Below are 22500 nucleotides of genomic sequence, written 5' to 3' on the forward strand. Positions count from 1 at the left end.
TTTGATTTTCCAGATCGACCAAAAATATTGTAATGAGGTTCAAGTTTGAAACTTGCTTGTCTACCATCGAAACTAATTTCAATTTCGTTTTCAAACATGTTTTCTCCATAAGAAATTTTCATCATCGCTTCACCGTTTCTTAGGTTACCACTTGTTTTAACCAACAAATCAATATCCTTCAATTGAGGAATGGTTGCGTGTGCTTTTAGTTCTTTAAAGTTCTTGTTGCTGGCATTAATTTCAATTCTTTCACCGTTATAGTCGATTAGTTGCATGACAAAATCAAAGTTTTTCCAGTTGCCGTTCAATTTCATCTGCAGCTTCTGCAGCAATTTTGGTAAAGAAAGACGTAATTCGTTATTGGCCAATGAGAAGTCACTTCTATACACGTCATTGTTGTTCTTGATTTCAATGAATCCGTTAAAATCGCTCAGTTCTCCGTTGATTTTTACTGATAAACTTTGTTCTCCAAATTGTGGAGTAGCCATTTTGGCAGAGATTTCACGGAAATAGTTTTTCGTGGAAGCCATTATTTCATATTTTTCATTTTTGAGAACAATATTGGCATTGAAAGAAAAGCTTTTAAGATCGCCATTGAAGTGACCATTGATATTGATTTGTGGACCGGAAATTGTCATTCGATGTTCTCCTGTTTTGATATCTCTCACTATGTTGATTTCATACATGTTTTTCTTGTAAGAAAATTGAGAAGTCAGCTTAAAATTATTGAGATTACCTTGAAGATCGTAGCCAAACATGACCTTTCCAGTTTGTGGACTGGTCATTTCCATCTGGATATTTCTGATGTAATTATCATTGGATAATCCGAAACTGTACATGTCATTCATAATCTTGACGCTAACAAAAGATTTGAACTTTTTCAACTCTCCTTCAAAATCCAATTTCGCTTCAATTCCTGGAGCATAGATATTTAAATCGATCATCTCGTAAAAATTCTTATTCGAAATTGTCAGTTCATATGTGTCACCTTCATGAATTACTTTCACTTCAGCGTTGAACTTCTTGGGTTTTCCCGACACAGTAGCTGAGAGAGAATCCTTAAAATAAGGTGTGTTCAAATCGGCTTTGATGATCCTCTTACGACCGAGATCTTTGTAATTTGCTGATAAAGACACCTTTTTCTTGTTGTACATAATAGTAAAGTCACCACTTGTTGCTTTCATCTTAAGATTTAGGTTACCATTGACTTTTATTACATGCTTTGGAATAGTTAAGGTGAGAGAGCAAACTTGGAAAAAGTCCTTGTTGGAAAATGTTAATTCGTATTTTCTATTACCATACAGGATAGTGAATGTTCCTTTGGTGTTGTCCAAGTCACCTTCGAATTGGAAGTCCATGTTCAAAAATGGTGTGTTTAGAAGGAAGTTCATTTTTTGGAAGTAATCTTCATTGGATGCTTTCATTTCATAAGTGTGTTTGTCAAATTGCATCGTAAATTCAAAGTTAAACTTTCTTGCATTTCCAAGTAAAGAAAATTTAAGAATTGGTTGAAAGTAAGGAGTGTCCAATTTTGCATCAATTTGTTGATAATAACCGCTGTTAGAAAAAGTCAGTTGGAATCTCTCATTGTTATGCATGACTTTGGCCAAAATATTCATGTTACTGAGGTCGCCTTCAAACTTGAACAATGCTGTATCTTGGAAGTATGGAGTGTTCAAAGTTGCTTTCATCTGACGATAATATTCTTTGTTGGAAAGCATAAGTTCGTAAACTTGAGCATTGTGACTGAATTTTGTGTGCATATTGAAAGCTTTCAAAGGTCCTGAAAAAGTTACCAACAATTCGTCGTTGTATGATGGAATAGATGTTTTGATTTCTAGTTTAGACAAATGTTCGTACAATGCTGAAATCGTATATTTTTCTCGGCCATTCATAGTGAATGTTGATGCCATGTTGAAAATGATGGTTTCTGTATCAAGATTCATATTAAACTCAAAGTTGACAGCATTTGGACCGTTTACCTTGACGTTAATCATACGTCCATATTGTTTAAGACTGAATTCGATCTTGTTAACTTCTTGCTTACCAATGCTTGTGATGCTGCTTACTGTCATGAAATTGAGATCACCTTTTAATTCAAATGTGCTCTTCCATTCATCAAAATCCAAAACTTGGCCATCAAGTGATAGTTTGCTGGCTCTTCTTGAATTCTGAAACATTGCATCAAACATGATAACATTGGACAGTTTCAATTTCAAATTAGATTGCATATTCCTCATAGCACCTTTGTTCTTCAAATCAAATTGGAATTCTTTATAACGTCTGTGAGATGTAAGTGCCTCCATACTGACAGAAAAATCCTGAATGCTATTAAAGTTGTAATCCATATCGAATTCGAACATTTGTTCATTATCTAATTGAAAGATGGATTTCACTTTTTGAGATCGAACCCAATCACCGTCATATGTAACTGTTATCTTTGCTTGCTTCATGCTTTCAAACTTTGACTTCATTTCAATGCTAAATTGTTTTTTGTTGAATTTCATTTCTACTTGAGTCGTGTCGATATAAGGCATCACTTTCAAAGAAGCTGTACTTCTAAACATTCGTTTATCACCATTAAAAGAGAAAGCCATGTCAATTTGGGTCAGCTGAGGGAAATCTGGCGTCATTGTCTTCAAAGATGCAGCAATATTTTCCAAGTCAAGACTTCCTTCCATTTTCAATGATCTTCCATCTGGCAATCCCAAAGTTCCAGTTGCCTTGTATGTTGTTCCTTCTTTCTTGTAATTAGACCTCATCATTAAGTTCTTACCGTTGAGTGTCAGTTTCAGCTCAGTCTCAGCAGATCGAGTGCCTTGATATTCGAAAGCACCGTCAGCAGAGAACTGCAGAAAACTGGATTTCATTTCAACATTAGCTGTTTTTCTGTCACCAGAAAAGTTGACATTTCCTGAAGCTGTTATCTTTTTACCATTGGCTGGTGTAATTTCAACTTTCATATCGATATCATCTCTTTGTCTTTCATAATTGGTATTCAGCTTGAACATTGGATTACCATTAAGTGTCAGATCCATAGTAGTCTTGAGCATCTTGGGCAAGTTTCTGTTCATTTCAAACGACATTTTTCCGTTTCTGTAGTTCCTTAATGAGCTGGAAAAACTCATATCAAAGGATGAAACATCGCTGTTATGTTTCAAGTTATAAGAACCACCGATTTGACGGAGTTGCTGCAGTGGAAGGTTAAATTTACCCTCCCCACTAGACATGACCTTTCCCCTTTGTTTATCATATTTGAAAGTGGTTTTCATTTTGCCATTATAATCAAGAATATCAAAATCTAATCCAAGCTCACCATCATTGCCAGATTTCGGTGATGTGTACTTAAGGATGACATTAATAATTGTATTTTTATTATGACTAGCTTTGAGATTACCATTTAAAGACATATCTGAATACTTCATTGAAAGACTAACTTCTGATTTCTTGCCACTGAGAAGAGCAAATGCATCATATGAAAGGTGAAAGTCAGGATAAACGAAGGAAAATTCTTGCTTCAGCTGATTTTCGTTGTTCCAAGACATAGACATCATGGATGTATATTTACCATTGGCCCAGATATATTTGACTTTGCCATCAAAGGTCTTCATTGCATCAAATGGTGTCGAGAAAGCAAGTTGACTACTAAAAGAATTTTTTTTCATGTAATCAAAATTGACATTAGCTGCTATTTTCTTGTTTGGTGCCCACATCAATTCAGCATTGGCATCACTGGACATTTGTTTAGCATTGAAAGTATAAGTAACACCACCTTCGGCCATGTAGTTAATTTGTTGACGAGTTATCATTTCTTTATCGGCAGAAAAGTGCAGTTTGGCTTTATAAGCCCCACGGGTCACTTGTAGCATGGCAGAGGCTTTAGCTTCTTTCTTGTTAGGCAGTCTCAACATATTTTCAATATTATGAATATCTTTGCCAGTTTTGGTGTACGTACTTTGCACAGTTGCCTCCCTTCCTTTTTGCCATTGCACATTAAAATGGTTTTCATATGTATTCTTATTGACTTGCATCAATTTATTTGCCATTTTCATGTCTCGGCCAGGATAAGAAAGAGCAACCTCACTTTCATAAGTTGGTAAGCCTTTTACTTTAGCGATGTTATAAGATAATTTTGTTTGAACAACTTTTCCAGGGGCAAGTTGGATCATGACGTTATTTTCAAATTTCTTGAATGGCCATTTCGCAGATTGCACATGCTTAGCCTCCATTTTGTAATCCAGATTCTGAAAAGAAGAAAAACACAGTCATAAAAGCATAATTATAGTGTTTAAAATCATCAAATATATAAAGCCTCCATTTTGTAGTTCAGTTTCTGTAAAAAAAGTGAAAACGTTGCATTATAAACTATGAATGCATCTTTTCAACTAATTGAATGCAAAACTTTGGTTCATCGATTTTATAACAAATTAAACATTTATTCGTATTTATTTTCATTTTCTGTTTGTATTTTTCGTAAAATTTTACAAGTATACATTTTGTTGAATTATAATACAATTTTAAAGCATATAATTTTATAAATAAGGTTTATAAAAATTTATAATTTTATAAATAAGGTTTATAAAAATCGCCTAACGAAGACATGGTCCTATTATTACTTGACCTGGGTGTTGAATGGCATATTTGCTGTGGCATGATAATGTCTATGACTAATGATTTATTATATACAATTAATTAAACATAAGCTGCTATTTTTACCCTCAGTCGAAAAAAACATGGCGTAGACAAAATATCACAATAGCATAAGTATGTAAATAATTACCCTAGATCTAATAGGATTCGTATCCGGCATAGTGAATTGCATAGATTACGACGGTATCCATTAAGCAAAGCACAATCCTATCAAATTGAAAGCTTAATAAAAGAACAGTATTTATATTTTGCAGAAAGTTCTATGAAAAGAATATAAAATATGTTTGATTGTGGCTTTCTTAAAGTGTTTTATAAAAGTTACACAATAGAGATTGTAATATTACCTGTCCTGGGTGTTGGATGGCCATGGCGTAGTCGTAAGTGTGACTAAATGGTTTCAAAGCTCTGTTGAGCACACAAGCGAATTTAAGGTTGTTTGTCTTGATTTTTGGATTTCCATAATGAAGATCAAATTTCGTTTCCAAATGGTTCGCAGCCTTGGCCAACTGACCCTTCAGATTAAAGTTCAAGAAGACTTGTTTCTTGCTTATCAAACCACTGCAAAAACAATGTAATGAATATATTGAAGATTTACTGTTTTTACTTCAAGCATTTTTTTTTATTAGGCTGACTTTTAACACAAAGCAAATATTACAAAAGAAATTTAATAAGATCGTTGGAAAACAAGTACTTATAATTACATACTTAACGATAATGATACTTACATATTTCCCATATAACGCACAGACTTTTTGACACTAAGATCACGGATTTTGCATGACAATGTAAGACGATCAGAATATTTCGCTCCAAAATTGTAGCTCCCAATAATACGACTCGTTATTCCAGCTTTCTTTTTGTCTACGTCTCCAATGATCCGGAAGTTGCCACGAGGCGATTTGAATAAAACTCTCAGGATATGTTTTGTCTTCGTTTTTCCAGCGTTCATGAGGACGATGGCTGAAATGGATTTTATAATACAGATTTTATAATGTCTTAGCAGTAAATAATTTTTAAAAACAATAAAAATTCATTTGAATTTATCATTTAATGATATTTAAATTAATATTTATTCATACTTATTATTTTGACACTTACCGTTCATAGCAATTGTCTTTGGAAGGATTTTGTTAAGTTTGAAATCAAAACTTATTTTCTTATTGGATTGGTAGACAATCTCACTGGTGAATTCCACAATGTCTTTATTTAGCATTGAAATCTTCAAAGATGGTGTGTATTTGAATCCAGTTTTTGATACCATTCTGCCCAAACGGCTACCCAAATAATATTCTTTCTTTCCGATTCTCAGTTGAGAGGTGAAGCCAATTTCTTTTGGAACAATTTCACCAGACACTAAATTGTGTAAAATAAATAATACACAAGATGACGTTTTGAATATAAATTGTTTATTGTTTACAAAGAATATAAAAATATAACATAAATCAATAAAATGAATGGAAATCTGTATTTCTCTGAAAAAATTAGAAATAAAGAAATTGAACTCAAAATAGTATCGTTTTCTTACCTTTCAAGTTGATATCACTAGCAATAAATCCCATGGCAGACATATCGATCAACAAGGTTTTCATCGGGTTAATTTCGATTTTTCCTTCGTACTTCATCTTTTTCTGTAGAATGTTTATTCCAAATTTCGGTGTGAAACTCCACAGACCTTTTGTGTTTTTCATGCCAATCTCAGCCTCCAAAGAATATGGTGTACGACCATTGATAGACACTTCTCCTGTAAGTTTCTTAATATTGTTCATGTTAATGACTGTACCTGTTTTAAAAGAAATTTTAATAAATTAAAACAATTACAATTGAAAAAGAAATCTTCACTTAGATACAGAATTTTTTATTTACTCCAATGATATTTCGAAAGAATTAATACACATTAAAATGGTATAAAGTGAATCTTTATTCGTATTTCATCAAGTTTTTTAATGAAAACATTTCGCCCATGAATTTTGGAAATCATCATGAAATTTAATAATATTTAACAGAAATGCTTCGAGAAGGATTTAAATGATTTAAAAATTGAAAAAATTCCACTATATTCTATCAAGAATTTGGGTTTCATATATTTTCATAAGAACTAAATAAATTGGTTTTGTCTCCAGAACTAAAAGGGAGAAAGAGAAAAAGAGAGAAGGGGTACATATAGAAATAGACACAGAAAGGATCACACAAGAAATTGACTAACCTTCAATTTTGATGTTTTTCCATGGAGCTTTAAAGGTGATGTGTGCTTCATTTTTGTTTTTCATAACAGTATCAATAGCAATTCTTCTGGATACTTTTGAATTTGGAGTATCCATGTAGAAAGAGTAGGGTGATTGCTTAAAAGATTAAAACAGAGAAAAAAATTATGTTATTTTTTTTGTAATAGAAGACAAGTAAAGACAGAAATCTAGAGAAAAATGAAAGTTTTCGAAATAATTTTTATAAAAAGAAATTTCATTAGGAACTTGTCTTACTTTGGTGAATCCTTCAATTTGATATCCATTGGGAGCGTCTTCGTTCATCATATAAAGATCGTAGACAACTGGACCAGTGAATGGAAAGAATGGAGCCTCGTTGTGAAGGGAAGCATTTGGAAACTTGATGATTTGGCAGAAAGTCAGACCTGTCACTTGCTTCATCAATTTGCCTGTGCAAATCTCGTGTTTCTTCACATTATCAACAATCATTTTCTGCTTCCTCTCAGCATTACGATGGATGATGTAAAAATCAGTCCTGCAAATTAAAAGAAAGATTTATGATTAAACCGAATAAATTATTTATTTTATAAAAAGTGAAAGTTGATGCAAGACAAAATTGATACAGAAATCTTTTTAGAATTTACTTACTTTAGGTTGAAAATTTCCATCTTTTTCTCAGGAATTTGCAAGTCAAATTTGTTGTTAGCAATATCCAATCTGGCTCCAGTGCTTGTGTGGGCAACTGTTACCATTTTTAGGCCAGCACGAGACACATGGGCATCCACAGACATTTCACCTTTTACTTGGACTGAAGCACTGTAAAAATCAAACGTACAATACGAATGAATATTCCATCAAATATTTATTACTCTACAGTTAATTAGAAAAGGGAATGGTCTTAGGAATTTACCTTGGTTTAAATTCGACATTCATTTGGAATTTTCCTGTTTGAAGAGATGCCTTAGCATCAATAGAAATACTTCCAGTTGAAGACATAGTGAGGTTGAGTGGCAAACCAACACAGGTGGGAATAATCATGCGGCTATCGAGAAGCACCATAGTTTTGCTGAATGACAAACTTTGCATACGCATCAGTTTCTGAAGAGAAGACTGCAATTCACTCAAAGATTTCTCATCCCAATAACGAAGCTCGTTTCCAAATACGCGGAGGAAAGCAGATGAACGGAACGATTCCATATGTTTATCAAACTGGAAACAAAAAAACAATTGAATATTAAAGCTTGTCATTTTGTCAAAATCTCAGGGAACTTTGAATTCTTACATCTACATAAAAGCTTATCATTTTGTCATTATCTTTACACATATTACGTAAACTTAAATTTGCGTTTTATTTCAATTAACATCTTACAAAGTTTTTAATTTCAACTAATGAGCAATAAATAAGTATTTCTTACTCTTTTATCAAATTTGATCTTTGATATCAAGAAACTTTGAATTCTTACATCTATGAAGTACAATTGTTTTTGAAGAAATAAAATTAAATGAAAGTAAAGATAAATAATAATAAGGCTTTGTTTTTGATCTTAACTGTCAATAAATAACAATTGTTTTTTAATAATTAAAATTAAAGTAAATTAAGACGTTTTGTTTTCGCCTTTTGTTGTTAATAAATAAGATTTTATTTGAATAACATTTCCAAATTATAAAACTTGTTTTTATCGGATTTAGTAGAGTTTTGTTTTCCTTACATTTAGTGGGATTATATTATATATGAAGTGTGCAATTGTTTGTGAAGAATAAAAAATAAACAAAAGTTAATATAAGTCATTAAAAAGTTTTGTTTTCAGCTTTGACTACGAATAAAAAAAACAAGTTATTATTTGAATAACATTTCTAAATCATAGAACCTGATTCGATCGGATTTAGTAGAGTTTTGTTCTACTTACGTTTATTGGGATTCGCGACTTCAAAGCAGGCGTGTTAGTTCCACCCGGCCCAAAAAAGTTTTCCAGAATTTTCTCCACACCTTGGACTCTACCGCCAAATTCTAGGAAGTTGATGGCATGACCAAATAAATCAATGGTAAGGTTTAAGTTAGCCGATCTTGGAATGAAAGATTTCTGCGAAAAGATGACATTGCTATCGACTTTAGCACCAGTGTTGATTGAATCAAAGAAGAATGATCCTTCGTAATTCCTGGAGAATTTCCTTTGGTCAAGGTTGAATTCTTTCTTAAGTTCTTCATCTTGGACAATGTTGCGGATATCCTGCATATGTGGATCTGAAGTTTCCATCAAGTTTGTCAGATGAGACCAGACAAAAGATCCAACTTGATTGGACTTTTCCTTTTCTAACACTTGGCGCACTTCGGATAGAATATCTTTGCTTGGACATTTCATAAGACCAATGTAGGCATTAATACGTAATTCAGAATCTTCAGATTCATCACGGAATACTCCCATCAAATCGGTTCGCTGCAAGAAAAATGGAAATAATGACACATTGTCAGATTCTCATAATAATAGTTTTACTTCAACAAAATGTAACGGCTGTCATTCGCGTTGGATTATCAAATTTAAAAAAGAAAGCAGGAAAATATGTTTTGTTTTATAACAAAGGTTATTGAATTCCAATTTTTTTTACAAGGTGGTCACCACTTATGAAGGCCCGGAAGCCACTCGTGGATAAGGGTTATTGCGTGTACAGTACGTTAGTGTTGAGATTTGATAAAGTGTCTTACTTAAGGAGGCAGTTCATCAGGAATTTGTTTATGTTGGACTTGAAGACATCCAAGTTGTAGTCAGATGGGAAACAGGCAGACAGAACAGAGTTCCACAGGCGTGCACTTCAAAGGAAGAAGCTTTGTTCATGGAATCTACGTTTTGGTTTTGGCACATATAAAGAGTGGGGGAAATTTCTGACAGTAGTTTCAGCTAGACGGATGTTTTTCGTGAAAGATCGGCGAGGGGGAACCAGGAATTGGAGCTCAGATGAGCACTTGCCATGGAAGTAATTCATGGCGTTTAGTTTGGTTGTTTTCTAGGGGAAAATTGTTGTTTCTGTTTTTATCTTTGCCGAACATGATTGAAATTTGCAAATGAAAAAGGAAAAATAATAACATTAATGTTCGATGAATTTAAGTTATCAAATATCCTTATAAAATCAGTGGCATTGGCAGTTTTATGAATGTTATATTTCAAATATAATTTAGGCATTCTTAATTGCTGTTTTTCTTCTTTTTTAAATGTCTATGAAACAAAAAATAATATTCACTTACCACAGCATCACATGGAATTCTACGGAAAGCATCCATAGCTGCAATTCTTATTTCATCACTGACATCTTGACGAGTGAAACAACGACTCAAATGAGACACGGCTTCATGGGAATGACCAATGTTGCCAAGTGCTCGAAGAGCAAAAACGATTTTTCTGGCATCAACATTCTGATCGTTGCAATCGTGTGTGAGATGCATCAGTTTTCTGATGAGAGTAGAAATTTCAGAATCTTTTCCACATTCAGGTCGTTCATTGCAATAACTGCTTGCCAAAGATGATACGGCGAGGAGAATGTTTCCAGAGACATCGTGTTCATCTAATAAAGGCTACAATAAAAGAAAAAAACACAAAAAGAACGAAATTATTTTAAACTGATTGATACAAATTCAATTTTAAATGATGCACAAACAAGTTAAACGTAATAAATTTTCATTTGCTATATTTTATTTTAAAATAATTATTAGATTGTTCTGTGCATAATTGTCTTACCATGATAGCTGCAACCATTTCTTTTGAAGGATGATGAACAAAGGATAAAGACAACAGCCACATTTCAGCTTCACTGCCGGTGACGTGTTTCCTTGAGATGAGGTCTTGGATCATACCAACCGAAGCTTCGGTTCCTACCATTGGAATTGCATCGTGGAAATATTGTCTGTAAAATGATATAAGATATTTGTATTTCGATACAATATAAAAATAATGAATCTTAAATAACAAAATATTTTCAAGAATTATACAAATTCTATCTGAAGACAAATCTTTAAATGTTTCTAACTTTGCTACGGGATATTCTGATAATCAAAAATAAGACGTTTCCTTCAAAACTTTTACAGATTAATTTTTTTCAAAAATTTTATAAATAATTATTTTTTCAAAAATTTTATAAAAAATTCTTGGTTTTTTTTTTTCAAAAAAATAATAAATAATTCTTTGTTTTTCAAAAAATTATACATTCTATATTTAAACAAATCTTAAAACTCATATGTAAAACTTATCTTAAATTTGATTTAAAAATTGATTTCTTTTATGAGTTATCATTTTAAAGGTATTTGAAGTATGTAGTCAACTTAACAATCATAGTTTCAAGAATTATGCAAATTTTATATTAAAACGAATCTTCCAAAACTTACAACTTTGCTGCTTTTTCTTAGATCAACGGTAATGCCATCTAATCAGCTTTAATTGGATTAAAACATCTAATCCTTTCATCAGTAAATCATCAGTGAAAAACTTACATCAGCAAAAAATGTATTTTAACGTATATCGTCGATTTAAGATGGGAGTGAATTAAGAATGCCGCCTACTTACTTGATGCGATCAGCTTTGTTTGCACAGATCGATTTTTGGTTGATTTTCTTATAAATTCTTGAAAGAACATCTCGGTCGACTTGACGCATGTGTTCAATCAGTTGGTTAACCATTTCGGGAACTTCAGGGCGAATATCTTCAGTTGCTTTCTTGCAGAGTTCTTGCAATTTAGACTCAATTTTGTCCTCTTTCTCTTGTTTACTTGGTGTGTCATGTTGGTGATGGAATAACAATGTACTTCTTTCACGAAATTGATCTGAAAAGAGTCATCGTAAAAATGTACATACATATATACATACATACATACATACATACATACATATACATACATTCATGTTTCTGTTTTACTGCTAAAATATGTTTTTTCAATTATACTTCACTCATGTGTAAACCAATTCTTTTTGCTTAGAAGCTCAATATATGTTAAATATAACAACAGATCATATATAAAAGAATAACAGTATATTCCAAAAGATCCAAATGTTTATTTTTCATACAAAATAGCTCCTTCAGTATGTTAAAATTTCGGTACATGTTTTAGAGATCCGTTTCATCATGCACAAACAAACGATTATTACTATGTCAATACCATCTTTTTGTGCATATATTCTTTAGAAGAAAAAAGTTCTATAGAAAACTCAACATTTTATGTTTGTTTTAGCAGCCATCTTTGTTCATATTGCAGCATTATATTGTCATGCATATTTTCCTATCTAAGCAAAGAATTTCTTTTTACAGATCCATTTCGTCATGTAGAAACAATCGGTTATTATTTTGTCAATACCAACTCTTCTCGTGCAATATTCTTCAGAAGAATAGGTATTGTTTGCTTAGAAAGAAAACAGACATGACAATATAATGTTGGAAAAAAATCAAAGAAGACTCAGCATCGTGTGTTTGTTTAAGCACCTATCTCGGTTCATAATGTAAAGCCAGACAGGTTTTATTCGGCGTGTAAATTAAAATGTTCTAAAAAATTGAATTTTAAATTATTATTATTAGTTTATTTATTTTCTGTAATCTGTTACGAAACTAATTCTTTACAGTTTATAAATTGTATATATTTTTTAAAATTTAATGCTTCCCATAAGGTTGAATTGTTTGGTAATTTAATAATATATATATATATATATATATATATATATATATTGAGACTGTCGGACTGACTTCCTCATCTTGGTTGTTATAGTCACAACGTTTCGGCCGTTTTGTCCTACGGTCTTCATCAGGTGTTTTGTATCGAACTGGGGAACCGCTTGTTAGGAGTCTCGAACCCAACCCTCTATTATTATTACGGGGGTACTGTGTTTCTGATTCTCTGTTTTGAATCTTACTTTTCACTGCCTTCGTTCAGGATTGAACTCAGCACCTTCGGGTAACTGTAAACTTTGATATAACGTCTAGGACCACTCGGCCATATGTCATATTTTAGAAACGGAATCATAACATATTCAAAATGAGGTCAAGTCTCCAACCATAATACTCTAAATAATGTTTATTTTCCAATATATAATGTCATATATTAGTTTTCTAAAATATCATAATATGTAGCTTTTATTCCTTGGTGAATGGAAAAGAGATTAGTTTTTCGCGTCACATAGTAATCTATTGTCTGGCTTAAATCATCTTGTACGAGTATACACTTTCATTATAGGTAATATATATTTGTTTGCTTTGATTATAGATGTTTTTATTTTCATTTTATTATTATTATTATTATTATTATTATTATTATTATTATTATTTTTATTATTATTATTATTATTATTTTTATTATTATTATTATTATTATTATTATTATTATTAATATTATTATTATTATTATTATTATTATTATTATTATTATTATTTGCTTTTTATGCTTCTATTCTTCAAAAGTGATAATTGCTGCTGTAGATAAATATTAACAACTAGCAGACGCCTGGCATTGCCCGGTTGTAAAATACGTATAAATATTATATCTTAATTCGTACAAAACTGGGACATGTGCATGCGAGGATTAATTTTTTTCTAAGTAGTTCACTTATTGTAAGTAAAAAAAAAAAAATACCCGAGCTGAAATCGAAATCAAAACCTAAAGACAGCTTAACGATTAAAAATCTCAGAACGTCTGGCGACTTTCAACTTGCTTATCTGGTAAAGTTACTTGTTTTTTTTTTGTTTTTTTTTTTCACACAATTTAGTTGAAATATTAGAGAAAACGTTAAAACATCTTAAAATGTTTCCATTATTTTAGAAGCGTTTAAAGAGGCTTACCAAACTTTTATTATGATTATTATTGCAACATACCTGCTTGTCCCGATATGTTACCAATATTTGAGAAGAAAAAAGAACTTAATTTGACTTCAAAACAAGATGGCCAAACGAGAACTTGAACCTGCTTGGTTGATTTAATTTTCTATTTCTCTCCTTTTCGTGATAATATTTATTTTATATTCTTTTAGGTGTGTATAATTTGGATTATTCAAAGTTTTTTTCTAATTTTGGAGGTTATTTGAACAACGTTTTGACCGATATATTCTCCGACCTTCTTCAGATGCGTCTTGTTAAAGTCGGAATCTGTATAAAATTTTAAACTAAATCTTTTAATCTCGAGGAGGTAACTTGCTCTCGCTCTGCCAGTCATGCTTTGGTAAAAGTCTTAATATATAATCTGATTCTTAGTCTCGCCCATGCTGAAGATTGAAGATTAAACCTCCAGAAAACTATAATTTAGTATTAATTAGTATTAATTAGTATTAATTAGTATAATTTAGTATTAATTAATATTTAGAATTCACTCTATCGAAGGATATACTTTCTTTGAAATAAAAAACAACTTATTTTCATAGAATTAAATTTACAGTAAATTTATGTTTGTAGTGTTATTTTTAGTGTTTTACGTCCGTTCAATCTCAAAAGACAATAGATACATCCAATAAGGGTGATTGGGTGATTAATTGTGAGGCAAGGGTTGCGCAATCTCCAATCATCCTTCTGAATTGGCGCTACCTGAGTCCAGTAGCAAGAAGCGTTAGACAACTGGAAGCAATGCCTAGATAAGCGGAGAATACATGCAGGACATCGAAATTCCCAAATGGTCACCCATTTTAGTACTGTCCAGGCACAACGTTACTTAAGTTCGGTGATCTACCGGAACCGGGGTATCAACGAGATTATATCACCCGATTTGAATTAATCGTTTAATATTTTTCTAGTCAGTCTTTTACGTAACCACTCTTACGTAACCAATACGGAATATGCCGACATGAAATTGCCGGAAATTGGGTCATATTCTGAATAGGTAGCCAATTCTAAAGCATGATATCCTTTAAATGTGTATTAAAATCGTCTAACGTATTAAAAGTCTTACGAAAAGAAAAGACACTGACCATTGAACGGACGTCCAGCCCCTTTCTTATCGACAAAAGTCAAAGTCTGTTCACTGGTTGTCATGGCACCGTTCTTTCCAGAAGAGAATGGTCTGAACACGTGTTCCTCTGAACATGTTGAACTCTGAAGGATGTTCGAGCCGAGTGTCTGTGTACATTTGTATTCACTCTTCATCAATGGAAGAGATTTGACAAACTGGAAAAGAGAACAGACAACAAATCATATTTATTATTGATTTGATAATTGGTTGAATTAATTGGAATTTAGTGAAATATCAAAAAGGTAAATACTTACTGAAGGCACGTTGTACCCGATGGATTGGATGGCCATTCGGTAACCTTCACGGTCGCTGCATCCGAGCAGATTTTTCGTTTTCTGTATTCTCTCGCTTTTACGGCCATTGCTGATAACTTTGTATTCAGAAAGACAAGTGCCAACAACGTCAGTCTGAAATGAACAAACATTGAACAATATGTTTACATTTAAACAAAAAATAATTTTCTTCGGGGAAAAATATGTTCTTTTGATGGCAATCAGTAAATATAGAATGAACGAAACTAACCTCTGTCAAATTCTGATCTCGATCAAAGTTATCCATGGAGTTTTGGAAAGCAGAGAGGATACCTCTTTTGATGTTTAGAGTCCAGGTTGACTCGCCATCCATTGCACAGACGTGATCAATTCGACCATCTTGGAATGAGAACTTTAATGGTTGCTTCATCATGGCTTCTTTGAAAGCTTGAGAGTTCTGATCGTCTTCAGAATCTCGAAGAGAAGCATCCGTGATCTGAAAAAAAAAGCCATTAGAGATTTAAGCAGCAGTTAATTAAAAATTACATAAAGTATAGTGAACTAGTTGAACAAAATGAGGATTAAAGATCAGAGAGAGTAAAATACATGATTTTAGATGATACTATTCAGAAAGACTGACTTAGAAGTTATAAATAAAAATATGTGTGTATGCAGGTGTGTAAGTGAATGCATGAGAGAAAGAATAAAGACAAAAAATGTAGAGAGAGAGAGAGAGAGAGAGAGAGAGAGAGAGAGAGAGAGAGCAAAAAAGAGAAATCAGAATCTAGAAGAGAAGCATCCGTGATCTGGAAAAAATAAGCCATTGGCGATTTAAGCAGCAGATAATTAAAAATTACAGTGATAAAATTAACTGGTTGAACTAAAATTTTGCGTGTATCGTAAAGAAAAATGAATACGGTTAATTTTTTCTCTGTAAGTAAAATTATAAATGTTCATTAGACAGGAATAGAATATTTCAGCGCGGGAAATGTTTGCTTTCTTAAATAAAACCCTTGTTAATATTTCAAAATTTCATTTATAATTACCGTTTTCATAGGTGTAAATCTAAATAAACATGTGTGAACAAAGAGAAAATGATATCCAGTCATCGCTTAAATCTACAATAAGGTGTAGTATTTGAATGTGAAGTAAATTTTAAAAAGGATCAATTCTTAAGTTTAATATCTACGTTCAACGATAAAATTATTTGAAACTTAAGCGTGACAGATGAAACACAACGTGACAAATCGATCGACAGTGGCTCTTCTCGAAATCAATCTAAAGTTCTACTGGTACTGTTTAACTCACCCTCATGACAAGATCACATTTGGTCACGGGTTCAATCTCAACCTTGGCGTTCATGTTGATCATGGCAGAGTCTTCAGAGGCACCATTCATTTTGGTTAGAGTTTTTGCATCGTAAGAGAATTCGTAGACGGTTCCAGTTTGGTAATTGAATTTGTTGTTTTCTGAAAAGTAAAATCAATCAACGTTGTAGGTTTGTAATCTTTTTTTTGCAAGAGCTTTAGTGTATATTTAATCACAATTCCTTTCAAGTGTCTCTTCTGTGCTAGCTAGTAAAGATTCGAACTGTTTTCTTAATGAAAAAATCATTTGAGATGACCATATATATATATATATATATATATATATATATGTGTGTGTGTGGGGGGGTATATATATATACATATATATATAATTGTTGTGTCTGCACAAATAATTAACAAGAACACAAAAGTAAAGACTTAGCTGTCGTACAAAGCTAAGACTCTGTAACATCATCTGTGTATAGATACTCCCTCAGGAATTTGGGCTCATGGATTTTAAATGTTTGAGGGAGTGGCACTCGTGTGACAAGACGTTGCAATCATCATATATATATATATGATATTCATATCTTCTAACATACCAATAGAAAGCACAAACTTTATATACAAAAAGCATGTACACACGTCTATAAACGTGTGTGTGCGTATCCTGTGTATGTATGGGTACGTGAAGAAGCATATTTGGTAGTGCGCGGGTGTATATACATGTACGTTCATATATGCGAGGATGTTCGTGGCGTGCGTGGGTGTCCAACTCAAAGTTTTATGAAAGACTTAGTTTTGAAGGGAGACCACACAAGTTGCTGACCATTCCAAGTCAAAAATGGCTATACCTGTGCACCCTCCTGCTGCTAACTCTTCCCATACACTCATGTTCTCTATCATTCACATTGAGGAAGATCGAAGGATCGGTCGAAAATTATGTGCTTTTGAAGGAAACATTCTTGTTTTGTTTTCAAAACATTTTTTGTATTCCTACACGTCAACACACAGGAAATAGATATAAACATTTATATATTTTTCGTATTGATTTTTTATTCAAACATATTTAAATATATATATATATATATATATATATATATATATAAGATAAAGAATAAAAGTACGATAATATAAAAATATATACTAATGTATATAGATTTAATCGTTGATTCAGTAGGAAGATTACATAAATTGGATTATGTGATACGTAAACTCTTAATACATAGGCATTTCGAAGCCTAATGTTCCATCAAAAGAAGATGCTGGGTAACATATTAGAGATGCGACTTCAAGCGATGACTAGATTATGAGCGAAATAACGGGGCGGGATAGGAAAAGGGTAATACATTGAAAATGTTGAGGGAGAGAGATAGGACAACTGCAGTAATTAATGCGATCGAGATGGATTAGGTTCTTACTAATGAAGCCAAAGATGGCTTCTGATGCCGTGTTCGAATCTATCTACCGGTGTTAATCGTGATAACCTGCACTGATGATTTCTGAAAGGATGAAACACTACAGTCTATGGCTATTTAATAATTATTATATTAATTAATTAATTGATTAATTATATATATATATATATATATATATATATAGTCTTTGAAGTTTTTAACCTTTAAAACTATTCAAAAAATATGTTTTATCATTTGTTAGAAAACCATCTAGACAGTAAGTCATTTAATCACCTGCAATCACTGCATCAACTCGCTCTCGAATTTACTATAATACCAATAATTTATTTTTCAAGGGATCATCAGTTGTTTACCATGAAACACTGTTTCGGGGATTTAAAAACAAAACAGTATATTACATCATGGCTCCCCAGCAGTGTTGATCAAACACTACCACCCTTAATCTTAGGAAGAAGACATGTTACAAACATTTGATCCAATTTCCTATTCTTAATTTCAATTACTAACCTTTTCATACTATAAAAATGAATTTCTTACCTGTGCGATTCATCAATTTCCACATTTAAAATGGATACATTTTTTAATTTTTTAATTTATCAGTCTTGTATTTATAAGATTAGGATTAATCCATTTAACTACTTATCACCCCCACTATGATTAGTATTTAGTATATTTACATTCTTATTTAAAATTAGATATATAAAGGTTAAAAATATTTTTATATATATACATTTTTTTTTATAATATAAATGTATTATATGTAATTATAAATACATTTTATACATTGCTAATATAGTTTTGGATTTCCTTTATTAATATAGTCTAGTTTATCTTAAACGATTCAAAAGCATCAGGATAACGAACAAATGCTTTATTTAACTGTTTAAATATTTTATTTTTATCCCCACCTTGTTTTATCATCCTTATTACTAAACTAGAAACTGGTGGTATAAAATCTGTTAATTTTAGAGTAACGCGAGCTATTCCCAAAAACTCTGACATAATGGTTCCATAAAACACAAAAACAGGGCAGGTGCTATCCTTATGGGGCATAGTACTATTTTAAAGGGGGATGCGTTTCTTTTATCAAATATTTTAAAGAAAAATCCCATCCTCAATTTTTATATCTAAATCTAGAAATGTAGCCTGTTGTGCTCTATGTTCACAATTCAATTTTAGTTCGTTTGGATATATAAGATGTTTATTTTTTTCGAATTCATCATTATCGTTTATGCATATAAGGTCATCTATAAATCTCCTACACCCATGAAAGTTATATGTTTTAGATATATCTGTTTTTAATAGTGATGACATATATATATACTCGAGTCTATGTTAATACAAATTGGACCAAAACGGTGCAGGATCCAATCCCATTGGGATACCATTGGGATATATATATATATATATATATATATATATATATATATATATATATATATATATATATATATATATATATTGAGTAAGATGATTGATAATTTATAATTAAAATCAAAAATTAAAAATCGGTTTCACAAGGAAGAACAAACAAAATCAATAAATTGTACGATCGTTTCGGAAACGATGTTTTTATTGAGATAGACCATATATATATATATATATATATATATATATATATATATATATATATATGTGTGTGTGTGTGTGTGTGTGTGTGTGTGTGTGTGTGTGTGTGTGTGTGTGTGTGTGTGTGTATATATATACTAAGTGTGTATTGAAAAGATTAAATAGAAATTGTTTGTTCTTACCGGAGCATGTTAATGCACACGATTTTTCTTCGGTTGCCGCGAGTTTGTAGACTGGACCTGAAAAACGAAAATAATGACTAAATAATAACAAGAAAACTTATACACAGTCATTAGAAACTACTTTCCTATCACTCCATGTTTTAATGAGAATATTTTCGTTATTAATTGTGTATTTTGAGAATAGAATCGAATTTAAAGACATCATTTTATAGATATATTTTTTTCATGTTCATTTCTTTATTAGCAACTGAGAAATGATGTTTCAAGCATCTAATCGCACGAGTTTCCGTTAATTTTAATCTAAACCTTAATAAAATTATACATTCGATCCGATCTTAAATATACGTTTTTCTATTTCTAACGTTAGCATTGCAGAACAAAATGCAACCATAATAACATACAGAGTCTCTTATAGAGAGGTGTGGACATATCTAAAATCATTGGACTCATAAAAAAGAATTTAAAAATTACCTGGCAAATATACCCGATGAACCAAGTGCAAGAGAAATTTAAACAATTGCACTCAATGGAACGGTTAGAATCTTTAAAATAATCTTCTCTCGGTTGGAATATATGAATGTCAGACGGTGAATGTCTGGCATCCGGTAGGATACCCCATGTCTATCTTAAACAAAATGATAAGAAAATTAAAAACAATATATAAAAATTAAACTCACTCTTTTTACCCCCGCCTCTCACCGCTTCCAAGTTTTGTCATTTATTTATTTGGAATCTGGAAGCTATTCTCTTCAATAAGCATTGACCTCCTCTTCCTTTGTTCTTATAATATATACGCATTTATTATTTCTAACTTTAGCGTTGTAGAACAAACTGGAGCGATGCCAACATACAGAGCCTCTGATAGAGGTGCGTGGACATATCTATTTTGTCATTTGCGATTTTCATATTTCTTTTCGCGTATTTTCTCCCTTGATTCTGCATTGCATACAAAACGACTTAAACACGCACATTGGAAGAAAAGTTTTCCGATCTTCTACACACAGCGCCTGGTATTCACAATTGGTCACTCATTCGGTACTGGTAAAATTTAGCCCCGCTTAACTTCCATAGCGAGAACCAGTGTATTAATGTGATTATGTTCTGTGAACCATTGCTTTCAAAATGAAACGTGTTAAGCAAGAGTTACGCAACAACCAAGCGCATTTATTTTGGCCCAGAATTCCTTAAAGTAATAAGTTTAACTGACGTCGACTGGAAATCGGTACAAGCTGTGAAAGATTAAGCCAAGTACGTCCAAAGATGGAGTATTGCTGCCACATCTGGGCAGGAGCTGCTAAAACAGCTTATCCTGTCTTGACGGAATACAAAATAGACTTTGTAGCTTAGTGGGGGATGCTCTTTTCTCTTTCTTGCAGCCTCTCTCCCACAGAAGAGATGTTGCGAGCCTGTTTTTGTTTTATCGTTATTTCCATGGCAAGTGCTCGTCTGAGCTCCAATCTCTCGCCCCCCCCTTGCCAATCTTTCACGAGAAACACCAGTCTGGCTGAAACTACTGTCAATAATTTTCCCCACTCTTTATCTGTGTCTAAATCCAAACGTAGATTCCATGAGCAGAGCTTCTTTCTCAGAAGTGCACGACTGTGGAACTCTCTTCCGTTTGTCTGTTTCCCACCTGACTACAACTTGGATGTCTTCAAGTCCAACATAAACAAATTCCTGACAAACAGACTCCTTAAGTAAGACACTCTATTAAATCTCCAATACTAATGATTACTACAATACCATCTCATTGATTACTGTACACGCAATAACCCTTATCCCTGAGTGGCCTCCTGGCCTTGATAAGTGGTGACCTCCATGTAAAAAAAAAGAAAAAAAGAGCTTATCCTCTCCGTCAAGCAATTAAAGGTTCTTACAGGTGCACGGTATGCCACGTGTCAAGAACCTATCTGACTTTTGATGTTTGCAGGTTTTACTTAGACTAATTACTCTACAAAGGCTTGCGAGTATCGTCTCCCCTACCATTTCACGCATAATAAATTAAAATGCAACCCTGGAAGTTTTCTCTACCCCCTCCTTCTCCCACTCACTCCCTCTCTTTTCCCTCATGTCTTTATATTTTTACTTTGTTTCAGAGAACATTGTTACTCTTATTTCAACTTTGAACGCGGATGTCTAAACAAAAAAAAGCATATTCATTAAATGACTTACTTTCGTCATTTATCAAGGCCAAAAGCCACTCGAGGATAAGAGTCACCGAGATAGAATGATTGCCAGTTGAATGATGAAAACTAGTATGAAAGGATTGGGGATCATTAATGGAATTACTCAAGTTCGATTAGTTCTAGAGACGATTTATGACAGAAATCTGTTGACATTTGATCTCAAGACGACCACGTTGTAATCTGCAGGAAAGCAGTCTTACGGTAATGCGTTTCATAGAGGATACGCCCTCGTGAGGAAGTTTGGTTCGGGAAATTTTGCTTGACGCCGAAGAAAAGAGAACGGCAAGTTTTTCGTTGTTATAGCAATGAATGTCTTGCAAGGAGGAACCAGACATTGGAGCTCAGTCGAGTACCATCCATGCTTATGGATTTCACTTTTGGACTTTGTCTAATGAACGAAGAATTCTCTGAGCGACGCCCCCTCCACTGCCATCAAGTCCGACAGAACTCAACATCTGCCGATGTAGATATTTGAACTAATATCCGGAAATAATTTTATTATACCATATTTCTTCAAACTGAAGCATAATTATCAACGTATACTTACGCAGATAGATATGAAAAGTATTTATTAAAGTTTGTCCCTATTTCCATTCCATGGAGGCGAGGCACGAACGCAGACCCCACAATTTTATTATACCATCCCTATTTAAGTTAAAACATACTTATCAAAGTATTCTTATGTACATCTATATCAAAAACACTTTTTAAATTTTTTATTTCCATACTTTGTGGACCAGGCGCGAACGCAGACCCCACAATTTTAATGAACCA

At 32.5% G+C, this 22500-nt stretch overlaps 2 protein-coding genes across 2 annotated transcripts in view; both read right to left on the reverse strand.

The window, feature by feature from the left end:
• LOC145301468 (uncharacterized) overlaps positions 1-14962 on the reverse strand; it is a 25652-nt gene extending 10690 nt beyond the window's left edge. Inside the window, exons 1-14 of the mRNA XM_080144577.1 lie at positions 14773-14962; positions 11402-11657; positions 10580-10745; positions 10090-10416; positions 8759-9286; positions 7762-8060; positions 7500-7667; positions 7128-7386; positions 6854-6989; positions 6176-6430; positions 5749-6003; positions 5376-5610; positions 4995-5208; positions 1-4244 (exon numbers count right to left, since the gene is read on the reverse strand). The exon at positions 1-4244 is cut by the window's left edge and continues 1075 nt beyond it. Of these exons, the coding sequence (XP_080000703.1) occupies positions 1-4244; positions 4995-5208; positions 5376-5610; positions 5749-6003; positions 6176-6430; positions 6854-6989; positions 7128-7386; positions 7500-7667; positions 7762-8060; positions 8759-9286; positions 10090-10416; positions 10580-10745; positions 11402-11657; positions 14773-14947 (7517 nt within the window). The 5' untranslated portion in view covers positions 14948-14962. The remainder of the gene's footprint in view (positions 4245-4994; positions 5209-5375; positions 5611-5748; positions 6004-6175; positions 6431-6853; positions 6990-7127; positions 7387-7499; positions 7668-7761; positions 8061-8758; positions 9287-10089; positions 10417-10579; positions 10746-11401; positions 11658-14772) is intronic.
• A 48-nt stretch (positions 14963-15010) lies between these two features.
• The window catches only part of LOC145301484 (vitellogenin-like), a 10082-nt gene continuing 2592 nt past the window's right edge, over positions 15011-22500 (reverse strand). The window contains exons 2-5 of the mRNA XM_080144578.1: positions 19541-19597; positions 16373-16533; positions 15336-15560; positions 15011-15220 (exon numbers count right to left, since the gene is read on the reverse strand). Coding sequence (XP_080000704.1) covers positions 15026-15220; positions 15336-15560; positions 16373-16533; positions 19541-19597 — 638 coding nt within the window. The 3' untranslated portion in view covers positions 15011-15025. The remainder of the gene's footprint in view (positions 15221-15335; positions 15561-16372; positions 16534-19540; positions 19598-22500) is intronic.

The sequence above is a fragment of the Euprymna scolopes genome, chromosome 2 (genome assembly GCF_053919585.1).
Source record: "Euprymna scolopes isolate OS-2025 chromosome 2, ASM5391958v1, whole genome shotgun sequence".
Taxonomy (NCBI): domain Eukaryota; kingdom Metazoa; phylum Mollusca; class Cephalopoda; order Sepiida; family Sepiolidae; genus Euprymna; species Euprymna scolopes.